Source organism: Nothobranchius furzeri, chromosome 9 (genome assembly GCF_043380555.1).
Source record: "Nothobranchius furzeri strain GRZ-AD chromosome 9, NfurGRZ-RIMD1, whole genome shotgun sequence".
In the NCBI taxonomy this organism is placed as follows: domain Eukaryota; kingdom Metazoa; phylum Chordata; class Actinopteri; order Cyprinodontiformes; family Nothobranchiidae; genus Nothobranchius; species Nothobranchius furzeri.
In genome coordinates this window covers 56,127,312-56,140,433 of record NC_091749.1, presented here as the reverse complement: position 1 = coordinate 56,140,433, position 13,122 = coordinate 56,127,312, and the positions used below count along the sequence as shown (strand labels likewise).

Below are 13,122 nucleotides of genomic sequence, written 5' to 3'. Positions count from 1 at the left end.
ACAAAAGTACGAGAGAACAAGGAGTCAGAGTCAATGTCATGGAGACAAGAAGGCTGTCAGGAACTATTTTAATCCTTGACAAGGAAAAAGGAGGTGGATTAATGAAGAGACGTCCAGTGATAGAAGTATAAGGAGAAAAACGGTCAGCTTTTGAGACTTTCTTCCGGGTCACATGAACGTAATGTGTTTTGTCCCAAGGGCGGGATGTTGGAATGCTAAAGGGTTTAAGTGTGGTTATCACACTGACTCTTTCTTTCAGTTAAACAGCATGAATAATGCATTTATCAGATTATTCCTTACACCCGTGGTGTCCAATCTCGAGCCTTGCTCCAACCCACCTGTTTCAGTTGGAAAATTACCAATTCAGCGGGCCATCAAGCCCTACAGAAGCCTGTTAATACATCACTGATTAATATTAGGTGTGTTGAAGCAGAGAAACTTGTAAAATATACAGGATGATGGTTCCATAAGGACCAGCATTGGACACCACTGTCTTACACCAACCAGCAAGCTCCCCTATCTCCCTTTTAGGCAGACATATCAAGAAAGTGTTGTAGTGAAAATGATTTACACGATATGTTTATTAAAAATTAGCAATAAGATATGATATTCCATATAAATATGAAATATCAACCTGATTGATCTTTGAATGTTTAATCAGAAGTTTCTAGGGTCCTTTACTTATGCAGGGACAATAAACACCCTTCGTATTAATTCAGAGTCAAGTGTATAGTTATAAAAATGAATTTATTCCTTTTTCCCTAAACTAATGATTATACATGACAAGATATGAATGAGATGATGGAAGATTACAAATTAATGTGATAAATGGGGTGTCGTAATGGAACTAGATGCTTTTGCAGAACCGTTCTTTGTATCCGAGAGAGTTTATGAAGTCTGGGTTGCAAAAGTAAATTGGCTGGTTATTTAGTAAACTACATTTTTTTTAACAAAAACCATCCAATGTCTGTGTGCAGACTACAATACCCTTTTGCATGTATTGTTCCCGGCAGTCCCGAGAAGTGCGGTCTGAGTGGCTTGGCACCGGATGTTGATACCACAAGACTCAAGATTACTAGATTCCTTTGAGTTTAGCTTCACCGGCCATGGGATACAACCAGGGTCTGCAGATTGGAGGTCTGAGGTGTGAAGTAGCTCTGAAAAGAGCAGTTTTTTCTGTATCACTCGCTGCATTGCAGAGGCTTTTGACCTAAGGTCAAAGGAGATGGTTTCAAAAAGGCTTCTTTCCCGATTTGGCTGAATTGGGAGTCATCTAGAAATGGAATTAATCGGGAATTAATTCTTGTTTTATTAAACCACAATGTTGATAAATTAGGCAAATTTGGCAAATCAGGATTTAACACGTTTGAGGGTTTTATCAAAACATTTTTCAGACGTCACAACTTCCTTCAGATACTCAGAGTGAGAATGTTTTAAAAACACTTATGTGAAGTGAATGTTAACATTAATAAGTGTCGTATTATGATGAGTATGAGTGTAGATATTGATGAACTTGTTAAATAAAACACATATTGATCTGGTGTGGATACGATCTGAAACGGATCATTGCAGGAAGAATATTCATTTTAAAGCTATAATTGATGTAGGCACAGATTATTCAAACATTTGATGTAAACATCTTGTTCATTCAACACATATGATTATTTAAACTTTTAAGCTGTAAAGTGATTTATCATTCAAGATGACTTTTCCTCAGAGTGAAACAGCAGGAGTCTGCATGAGGCCGTGAGTGAGAATGTTGTCTTTTTGCACGAAAACAAGAACGGAACAGAACTGTCTGGATTTGGAGGCCAGACAGATGGTGGGTTTATGTCTGCAAATGATAGGCTACTTTTGTGGTCAATTCGTAGGTGAAATTTGACCACTTGGTACGTTACAGTGTGTTTATGTCAAATTAAACTGATAAAACATTGATTTGTTTTCTTTATTTCTTTCTTTCGTCTTCCTCATCCAACCACCATAAATCCCTGTGTGTCCTCCTACAGCAATCCCGAAGGACAACAGACATCAGTAACAACAACACAAAAAAAAAAGTTTGGCGCGTTGTGTAAAAGCTGCTACTTTCAGCATATTTTTAGGTCTGACGTGTTGTTACCAGATGGAACTATGTGAGCAATCAAGTCACATCCAGGAACTGGGCGGTACAGCGTGAAAACATGACTTGTGAGATTTGCTCTGCGGGGAAGTCGTACAGTTTGAGCTGAATCTAAAGGCTACAAGTGAAAAAGTCGCATAGTATCTGCTTTAGGGTTAGAGAAATGTGTACAAGAGAGGGCTCAAGGCATCACTATACCATCGTTAACCCAAATTGAATCCTAAAATAATTCAAGACATGCACCTAAAAACAAGGTGTGTTTTTTTTTCACTTAAAAAATAAATAAATAAGCAAATGAAAAATATTATAACACACACACACACACACACACACACACACACACACACACACACACACACACACACACACACACATTTATTTATTTATTTTATTATTATTATTTTAAATTATTATGACTATGAATTTAAACTGGTTATTTTAAATACATGTTTTTGCTTTACTATAGCTGCAATAGTTTTACTATACTAAATATACTATTTTCTACTTTGCAGAAAACAAAACTTCACACTTCCATTTTTTTATTACTTTTAATTTACAAAAGCACACTTTGTTTTCTCCTCCTAAAACCACAGGTTTTACAGCACAGTGGATACTTTATTGGTAGTAATCTTGATGCACTGAGAATTGTGTTAAAACATCCATAAAAATTCTACATTATTGCAACATTAACAGTAACTTTGGAACATTGCCAGACTTCAGGGCATTCTGCTAAGTTCACACAAAGTTTGCAATCTTCAGATCATTTTATAGACCAACAGAACTTTTCTGTGCAAACAGTGTCATCACGTCTTGTCCTTGCTTGGTTTGTCCAAGGACAAAAACTTGTAGCTGTTGTTAACGGTTTAAAGGTGCAATTAGTAAGATTTCTATTGTGACGTAATCACAAAACACTCTAAGGTCTGAATCAATTTGGAAGGAAGATTATCCTGAAACAGGTTTCATTCTCAGCCAGCTGAGGGGTTGTCAGTTTGTTTCCATTAGAAAAAAACTAAAGAGGGATGTAGTTACTGTTTACAATCTGTGAGTTTGCCGACTCTGCATATTAAAGAGCAGGCATTTGTAACTCAACACCAGCAGGTAAAAAGCTCCAGAGTTTTTTAAAGAACCAATTCCAGTTAACAGAAGCGACCCAGAAGTTATTTCTTGTACTCCTAAGAAGCCACGGCATTTTTTTTTACTCTAATATCAGGTGAAGCAGGCTAGAGGTTAACATTGAGCTAATAATGCAAACAGTGAATTAGAAGAAAATAGTGGGCTCTAAAAATACCTCAAGCTAATTTTCAGTTACAAAGAATTTGATATTAGAGTGAAATGTATGTCTGAAGTGAATGATGACTCAATCGTGGCATTTTACTTTCTTAACTCATGTACTGCCCTTGACGACAAAAGTCGCCATTTTAAATCCAACTGTTCGCTGCCATTGACGACTAAAGTCTTCACTTGCATTTTTTAGCAAGGCAGGCATCAGAACGAGCCCCCGCACCGTGAGAAAAACATCACATCTCTAAAGCTGATTTTCATCTGTGTGTGTCACACGTCATGTGATCAGGAAGCAGAAAATTCATGAATTAGGAGATCGTTTTGGGCCGCTGCTGTGAAAACAGTGATGTGCGAACCGGAAAAGCTTGAGCTGCTCACAATTTGACCACGGATTATGAAAGAACAGATAAGGCTATAGAAACTCGCTGAGTCTTCCTGATGTATGAAGTGAGTCTACTCATTCTTTTGGTAGTTTTGGCGTTTACATGATCATAGAGCACAATGTTCTGTGAATCTTCAAAAAACAGTAAAAACGCTCAAAAACCCTGGTAGTCGGTGTTTTTTGATCAAGAAATGGCTGGCGGTGAATGAGGTAAATGAGTCATTCCAAACTATAACAGACATCACATTCTGAAATGGCAGAGAGAAACTACTGTAATAAGTGTTGTAAGTGCTCCCTACAGGGGAAAGGAAAGGGGGGAGTTCACAAAAATAAACAATAAAGGATGTACAAGAATCTGCTTTTGGACCTGCAGAAAGACAGAAAAAATGGGAACAAAACCAAAATATCACTGCGCCAACCACATGAAGATATACGTATAACAGTAAAAATTTTTGCTGAAAAGCACACAGTAACAATTTATAGAGCATTTAGTGCCAGCCACAGCCATGGGTTGTATGACTCATTTTTGCTTGTCATCTAGAATATTCTGGAGCTGATTTGTCACTGGCAACAGCCATGAAACTCGCAGAACGGGAGTGAGAAAGTAATAATTTTGCTTATAAAATGGACTGCAGTAGCCACATTTGACCACAGGATTTCATTCTTATAATATAAATGTATTCTGTTTAAATATAATTAAACAAATAGAAACAAAATGTAAACATTTAGAATGCACATCTGAAACAATCACACTCACAAGTGCATGCACTTTTATTACCTGCTGGTATAAACATGCATCAGTTATTTTACCAGTAGGTAAAAAAAAAACACTACAATCTTGAGTTGGCTGACTCTGAAAACATTTATTTGATTTTCTTCAAATTCTTGCAGCAAGAACTCTTTAACACCGTCTTCACAGGATACAATCACTGTTGGAAATAACTGCTTGCATATAAAGCTCTGAGTGACTGTGTTAGCACTGCTGGATGTCACTGCTTGTGGACAAAACTGGATTTATTCCCTCTGAAGACGAATCGCTCAGCAGCTAAAGAAAAACATTTGCTTTTGCCCTCTTAAATTCCTATACAAGCTGAGTCAAAGAGCTTCTTGGTTATCTTACGAGTATTACATGAAATGGTCTTTATTAGTCTGGTATTGAATGAATGTGCACACTGGAAGCAAATATGAACCGTTTTAGGGCTCTGCTGAGTTTTTGTTGATCAACAAACTCCTTTGAAACCCCAGCCTCAAAAAGCTTTATATTTTAAATATTTTCATTATTAAAAACATATTTTTAATCCAGCAATTTTTTTTTAATTTGTCCTTGTTAAGTTTGTTCGGCAAATGCTTTTATTCAAAATGTTGTAGATTAAATGTAGTCACTTAATGCCAAGTCATAGACAAAGGTCTTTAATAATGACTTGAAGCGAGTGAGGGATGGGGCCTGTCTGACAAAGAGGGGGAGTGCATTTCAAAGTGTGGAGGCAGCAAACATAAAGGCCTGCTCCCCCGTGATTTATATTTCATAGTGGGTATGCGGAGTAACAGAAAATCAGCAGACCCCGATGCACGTGCAGGGATATAGGGGGTAATCAGGACCAACAAATAAGATGGGGCAGCACCATTCAAGGCTTTAAAACAAAGGTCAGGACCTTAAACTTTACCCAAAAATCAATGGGGAGCCAATAGAGATGCATCAGGACTGGAGTGATGTGATAACATCTATTGGTATTGGTCAAAAATGCATTTTGAGCCTTCTGCAGCTCATTAAAGGCTGAAGCAGGAATACCAATGAGGACTGATTTAGCATAATCTAAACGTAAACAAATAAAAGCGTGTATGACAGACTCCAAATGCAACCATTTCAAAATCGGTTTTAGACAAGCTTGGTGGTGCAGTTGGAAAAAAACCTTATTTCACCATGTCATTAATCTGGGGGTCCTTCGAAAGACCTGCATCCGATTTGACCCTAAGGCTGTTCACACACTGTTGCAAACAGAAGGAGGTTGAGAAGGATTACGAGGATAAAAGATAATTGCTTCAGTCTTAGACTTGTTTAGCGTCAGAAAGATGGCAGCTAATAAGTCCTTCACCTCTAATAGGCTTTCGGAAAATAGTGAGACAACAGCATTTGGTTTATTCATGGTCAGTCACCAGCGGAAATATGGTCATTTACCAAAACTCAATCTAATGGGAGAATACAAATAGAAAAGAAGAGGGGCCCAAGAAAAGAACCTTGTGGCCCTCCCCAAGGGAGCGAGAGACAGAATCTGTCTGATTGGTCTGTCCTTCCTGCTGGAATCCAACATTGCAATCAAAGTGATAAATGTGTAATTATTCAGTAAACTTCTTTATTTGTTTTATTTGGTATAAACTATAATTATAGCAAACTTACTTTCTACTAATTGAGAGAGACTGAAAGTATTTTTGCACCATCAATAAAGAGCAGCTGGTATAATAAAGACACATTTTGTAGAATGAGGAAATAGTTTCAAAAGTCAGACAAAACATGAACAAAAAGATCAGTGTTGTAAATAAAGGATTGATGATTGATGACAGTTTAATATATTGACAGTGTGGTTCACTTACACATTCAGGGGCTGCCAAGCCGGCCACTGGGCTTTCATTTTGATGACTGTCAGGACATCGTCCCCCTTTGGTAAAAAAAGACAAAAGAAACATTGTTTTAGTTCACTGTTATTACTGAACAAGTGTTCAAACCAGAATCCTAACCCAATGGAAGATTCATTCACTTTCACACTTCATAAACAGATGAAGATGAGCTAAAACATTTATTTAATTAAGACAAATACACCAAGAAATAAATACTGCCAACAAAAAATAGAAAATTGGCACTAATGGGGAAAAACAAGTATTTTATAAAAGTATAACAGGTGCTGAGAAAGGTAGGCTAAAGCCTAGCCCTTTCACAGATCCCACAAACACACGTAATGCTGTAAATCAAAGGTTTTTAGCTTCTAATTGAAATTCTCTTTTATTTTATCATTTGATCCTCGGCATCAAAGCTCTTGGACACAGCTTTAACAAAATGTTGAGACGCTGCTCTATATAAAACCTTTTTTTGTGCCCAAGTACATGCACAGAAAATAAATCCCATCTCAGAACATACAAATGAATCATTTTTATTGAAATAAACTGCCTTGAATTCATGTTGGTATCTCAAAGTCTTCATTTTGGTGGCCTTTGATTTGTACTGAAAGACTTTTGGCTCGAGGTTTTTGCACGGAAACATTTTTTGTATAAGATATTTGTGTTTTATTAGTTTTGTGGAATTTCTGGTTTTGTCTTGTTTATTTGTCTTCTATCGTTTCAATTTTTGACCAGCCCTGCCACTTCTGACTATCTTAAGATTATCATAACCACTCTAAAGAAAATCTAATCAATTAATCCTACCTTGTGTGGTGTGTTAAGAGCACTCTGGTCTTCTCGATGTATAGATGGGCTATGAAACATGTTAGATTTTCATGGTCTGATTTTCTAGGACAAACAAACATGCTGCCTTTTCATTGTCACATTTGGCCAATCAGAAAGCAAGGTGACGAAAGTGCACAGCACACTTCTCTGCCATATTTGTCTAACTCAACGTCATGTTTTAGGTTGCAAGATTTCTAATGATCTAATGCGGAAGAGTCGGCAACAAGATGGTGCCTGTGCTTGGCTTAGCCGCAGTCACCGGCCACTTTTTCAAACTTTTCTCCACTAACCTCCTCTTTTCCACCTTGCTCCTGTCTGTGATCCTCTTGACTAGTGTCCCTGCTACCATCTCCTATGATCGCCAGACTCTTCTGTCCTTCCGTTCGTTCACGATCGCCCAAGATGCACCGAGGATGTACCATCCTGTTTGTTTACCTGAGTGGAGCACCGGCCCGGAACAAATCGACAGTCCCGAGCTGCCCGCCTCCAGCTATGTTTGTCCGGTCCCGGGAAAACGTCGGAGGAAATGAGGTAAACGAGCAGGATTCCAGGTGAGAATAAGACTTCTCTTAAAGCGTGGTTTATCTGGTAAACATCAGCGCAATCTTCTAGCTTCTTGCCCTTTGTTTGGTGACCTGAGCGCCACTTCCGCATTCCCACCAGGCCGCGTTGGGATGCGGTTCATCCGCCCAAGTTTTTTAAGGTTGGTTTATCCTCATTCCTCAGTGGTTTCTCCCCCTGTTCCCTCCATAAGTGGTTTTTATAAACACCGTGGATCGAACCCTGCTAATTTACGTCCACTAACTCCAGCTGTTTCTGTAGTTTCTGATTCCTCCACCTCACTCAGCATGGCTCTATTAAACACCTACTCTGTTAACAATAAGACCTTCCTGCTCAATGATCCAATTCTCTCTAAAACCCTGGATGTTCTGTTTCTGACTGAAGTTTGGCAGCAAACATCTGATTATTCTGGTCTGATTGAACTCTGCCCGAGTGGTTATTCTTTTCTTAGCCAGCCCTGGGGTTCTGGTCGTGGTGGAGGCCTAGCTGTTGTTTTCAGAGACCGTCTTCCATGTAGCTCTACAACCTCTGGTCACTTTGCTTCCTTTGAACTGCAGCTGATTAAAGTCGGGCGTAAGGACCCGTTCTACTGTGCTCTGGTCTATCGTCCACCTGGTCCAAACAGCTCTTTCCTTCAGGAGTTTAGTGACTTTCTATCCTCCACTGTGAAGCTGTCCAGACTGGTGATTGTTGGTGATTTTAACATCCACGTTGATGATCCCTGTGATCACTTTGCCATGAATTTCTCCAGCCTTATGGACACCTTCGGCTTTACCCAGCATGTTTTTGGCCCCACACACACCAGGGGGCACACTCTAGACCTTGCTTTTACACTGAGTCTAAATGCTGACAGTATTTGTAATGAGGATGTTAATATTTCAGATCACCATTGCATTTTCTTTAACTTGTCAGTTTCTGCGTCCCCACCTCCTGCTCGCCGTATGGTTAGTTCTCGTTTTCTTAATGAGAGCACAGCTAGCAATTTTTCTGCTGCTTTTGATCCACCCTGGTCTTCTGATAACGACCCAGATTCCTTAACTTCTCAGTTTAACGAGCACTGCCTCTCCATTCTGGACAACATCTGTCCTGTCAGAACCAGATCAGTTCCTGCAGTGAACCCTACTCCCTGGTTTAATGACAGCCGTTGCAGCCTGAAGCGCCAATGCAGAAAATTGAGCGTTTGTGGAAGAAAACCCATCTCCACGTCCATCTGCTGCACCTAACGGATCTTCTGTCATCCTTTAACTCTGCAGTCAGAGACGCTAGGGTTTCCTATTTCTCCAACCTGGTGTCCCAGAGCAAAGGGAACCCCAAGGTGCTGTTTAACACCATCAGCAGCATCGTCTCTCCTGCCACTCCTACAGCCTCCATCCACTCTGTTGCAGACTGTGAGAACTTTCTGTCTTTCTTTGTGGACAAAGTCAATAAGGTTAGATCTAGCATCTCTCCTTCAGCCTTATCGCTGCCTCTCCCGACTCCAACCAGGCCCATCATCCTAGATAGCTTTGCTCCTATTTCTTTGCCTGAGTTAACCAAACTAGTTAACTCTATGAAGACCTTTGCATGCCCCCTCAACATCTTACCCTCATCTATGTTTAAAGGTGCTTTTCAGTCCATCGGTCACAGCATGCTTTCTATAATTAATGCTTCTCTGGTCAGGTCCCTGCTTACTTTAAAAATGCTGTAATCCACCCGCTTCTTAAAAAAACGATTCTCGACCCCTCTCTCCATAGCAGCTTCAGACCCATCTCTAAACTTCCGTTCATCTCCAAGATCTCAGAAAAGGTTGTGGCTAAACAACTCACAGCTGCTCTTGATTAACATAAAATCTATGATAGCTTCCAGTCAGGTTTTCGTAGAGCTCATTCTACTGAAACAGCTCTTCTTAGGGTCTCTAATGACCTTCTGACTCACAGTGATGCAGGCAACTGTTCTGTTGGACCTGACAGCAGCCTTTGACACTGTTGACCATCACCTGCTACTGGAGAGGCTGAGAGACTGGGTAGGCCTATCAGGATCTGCTCTGGAGTGGTTCTCCTCTTATCTCTTTGAGCGCTCCTTTTCTGTGGCCATCTCCAAGTTTAGGTCCTCCACCACCTCTCTTACCCATGGGGTCCCACAAGGTTCTGTGCTGGGGCCTCTGCTGTTCCTCCTCTATCTGCTTCCTCTTCAGCACATCCTGAGCTCCTTCAAAGGAATCTCCTACCATCTTTATGCAGATGACATCCAACTGTACATCTCCTTTAAGCCCCATGAGATGTCTAAGCTGCAGCTGTTACACACCTGCTTAGACTCTTATCAAAACCTGGATGGCTGGGAGCTTTCTTCAGCTGAATGAAGATAAGACTGAGATCCTCATCTGTGCCCCAGACAAGCTGGTTCCCAAAGTCAGAGACTCTCTTGGTCAGCTTGCATCCCACACCAAACCTTCTGTCAGGAATCTTGGCGTAACCTTTGACCCAGCTCTCACCCTGGATTCTCATGTCAGTTCTCTTGTTCGCTCTTCCTTCTTCCATCTCAGGAACATTGCTAAGCTGAGTCCCATTCTGTCTCGCTCTGAACTTGAGACAGTTATCCACACCTTCATCTCCTCACGCTTAGACTACTGTAACTCTCTTTTCACGTGTCTGAGCAGAACCTCCCTGAACCGTCTACAGGTGGTTCAGAATGCCTGTGCTCGGCTTCTGATCAAGTTCTCCAAATACACCCACATCACCCCGCTTCTCCTCCAGTTTCACTGGCTGCCAGTCAACTTCAGGGTTCATTTCAAGATCCTGTTTCTGGTCTATAGGGCCTTACATGGACAAGCACCATCTTACATTGTTGATCTTCTCAGTCCCTACACCCCCAGCAGGTCCCTGAGGTCCAGTGATCAAAGCCTACTGGTTGTGCAGCGCACCAGGCTAAAGACCAAAGGTGACAGATCATTTGCTGCTGTGGCCCCCAGACTCTGGACCTCTCTCCCCCTGAGCCTGAGATCAGTGGACTCAGTGGTCTCCTTCAAAACGCAGCTGAAGACTCACTTGTTCAAGCTGGCTTTTGTATGACCTTCATCATCTCTCTCTTTATTCTGCTCTTCCCACCTATTCCACCTTCCTCAGGATCCACTGATTTCCCTCTTTCCTATTCACTCTCTCTCTTTCTTAACATTTTTTTCTTTTAAATCCTAATTGCCTATTTTTGCTCATTTTAAATATATTTTTAAACATTTTCTAAATTCTTTTTTTATATTTTAACAATTTTTTTGTTTTTGTGAAGCACCTCGTGATTTTTATCTTGAGAGGCGCTATAGAAATGATATTTTCTTCTTTTCTTTTTCTTCTAATGTGAGCAAGGAATGTCTATGACCAAAGGCAGTTTGTGTGGAGTTTTTGCCGGTAAAAATCCTGCCGGGTGAACCGGGCTTTAGCTGTTTACCTTCAGCACCTCTACAATGAGCAGAACATACATTTTTTCTTTTCTGTTTTTTAGTTGCTTAAAGTCTCTTTCCTGAGTATTTCTCTTATCCGATGGCTGACAAGCATATCACACAAATAGTCTCTTGATCCGTTTTATAAAGATGGCGACTTCACGTTTCTTGTTTATAAATGTGCTCCTGTAGCCGACAAACAGAGCTAAAACACGTTGTTTTACAAGTATTACGCTCATGTCATTTTGTGTTTTCATATAGTTATATTTTAAAGACTTCATCTTGTCCGTAAAAAAATCATCAACTCTGCATCAGCTGAGATACGTCCTTAAATTTGAAGCATGTAAGTGGTAGTCTAACGCTATTGGTTAGTTCTGGTCAGAGCTCTGTTTCCTATTGCACGAAGCTCTGCGGGGCAGGGGGCGTGCTTAGCCAAAAAAAATAAAAAATTATATTGCTTACATTATATCACAGCACATGATAAGATAATCACTTTTATGAATTTCTGAAAGGGGGAAACTCCAGAAAAATACTTAAAATATGATCAAATTTTTAATCAGGTACCTCCTTGTGATAATTCAGTGATACAGTAGTAGAAGTTAAAGGATTTTGTTTTTTTTTTTTCATTAATTTCTGAATTGTTTAATTTAGTAATTACAATAGCATCATCCTCCGGGATAAGCAGTTTTGTGACTTGCTAAATTTTATTCATTTATGTCCTCAACAATGTGTCCTCAAAGTGAAGCAGGAGTCTTGACAACAATACATTACCAGGAAGCTATGTTTAATTTTGCTTTTGACTTAGTTAAACAGCAGCACCATGAACTGGAAGTGAAACCACTGTCAGAGTCCTCTGAAGCCACAAGGCCAAGTCATTCCTGCTGGGGTGGAATTGACCTGTCGTACTCCCTCACACTGAGGATATCAGCCATGAAATTGGCTCGCAATGAGCTGAGGGTGAAGTCTTTAAATACTGCCTTAGTGAGGTAATAGCCAACTAGTGCATGGTTTTCCCACTGCCACGAAAAACCTTAGCAACCCTTGCACATTTTCCTTTTTTCATCCATTACTGGGACAACTGCGCATGGTGGCGGTACAACAGCCCCACAAAGAAGTCTCCTTCCTGTCAGTCATCCACTTTGAGAAACTGGAAGAGAACCCCAAAGGCTTTTCTTCTGATTTTTTTTTTTTGCCAACCACGTCTACTCATACAAAGTTTAGATGACATGCATGTATGATAAAACCATTCATGTTAACAAATACATCCCATGAGATCAAAGAAAATGGCTTTCTAAGTTTAAATGCAGAAGTGTACTGTAGGTATAATAACATCATCAAATATTCTCTTGACACTGTGATGTATTAGTATAGTCACCACTTGGTGGCGAGTTGGCTTTGATGGTGGGGGTTGATGCTTGTCAGACCTAGCAGACCTAAATGTATTGTGAGGGTCTCCTGGGAACGTCTGGTGGAGTCTCCTGTCAGAAGGAGCTTTAATTTCCATCTCCGACAGAATTTTGAACAGGGGGCAGGCGGGTTTTAAAAGTGAGTTTTATGTCTGGATATAAAATCTGCAACTGTAGGTGATTGGTGGATTGTGATAGGCAGAGCATTTTATAATTCAGAAGCAGCATGCACAAAAGCCCAATTCCCCCTCGTTTTATGGTTCATGGTGGGTGTACAGGGTAAGAGGGCTTGGAGTAGAACCGCCACTCCTCCACATTGATAGGAACCAGGTGAGGTGGCTTTGGAATCTGGTTAGGATGCCTCCTGAACGCCACCGTGGTGAGGTTTTCTGGGCCTCTGTGTTTTGGGCCTCTTACCATTACCATCCTCTAAGGATGGATGGATGGATGGATGGACAAAAAATAACAACAAGGTCACATTTTGAGAAGTGCCTGAGCAGCACATCTGATTCAGGCTGGTGTTTTTGTCTAA

At 40.4% G+C, this 13,122-nt stretch overlaps 1 protein-coding gene across 2 annotated transcripts in view; it reads right to left on the bottom strand.

Annotated features, from left to right (window-relative positions):
- spon1a (spondin 1a) overlaps window positions 1-13,122 on the bottom strand; it is a 116,682-nt gene that overhangs the window by 17,352 nt on the left and 86,208 nt on the right. For both annotated transcript variants that reach the window (XM_015952892.3, XM_015952891.3), the window contains exon 7: window positions 6,369-6,433. In XM_015952892.3, the coding sequence (XP_015808378.1) occupies window positions 6,369-6,433 (65 nt within the window). The remainder of the gene's footprint in view (window positions 1-6,368; window positions 6,434-13,122) is intronic.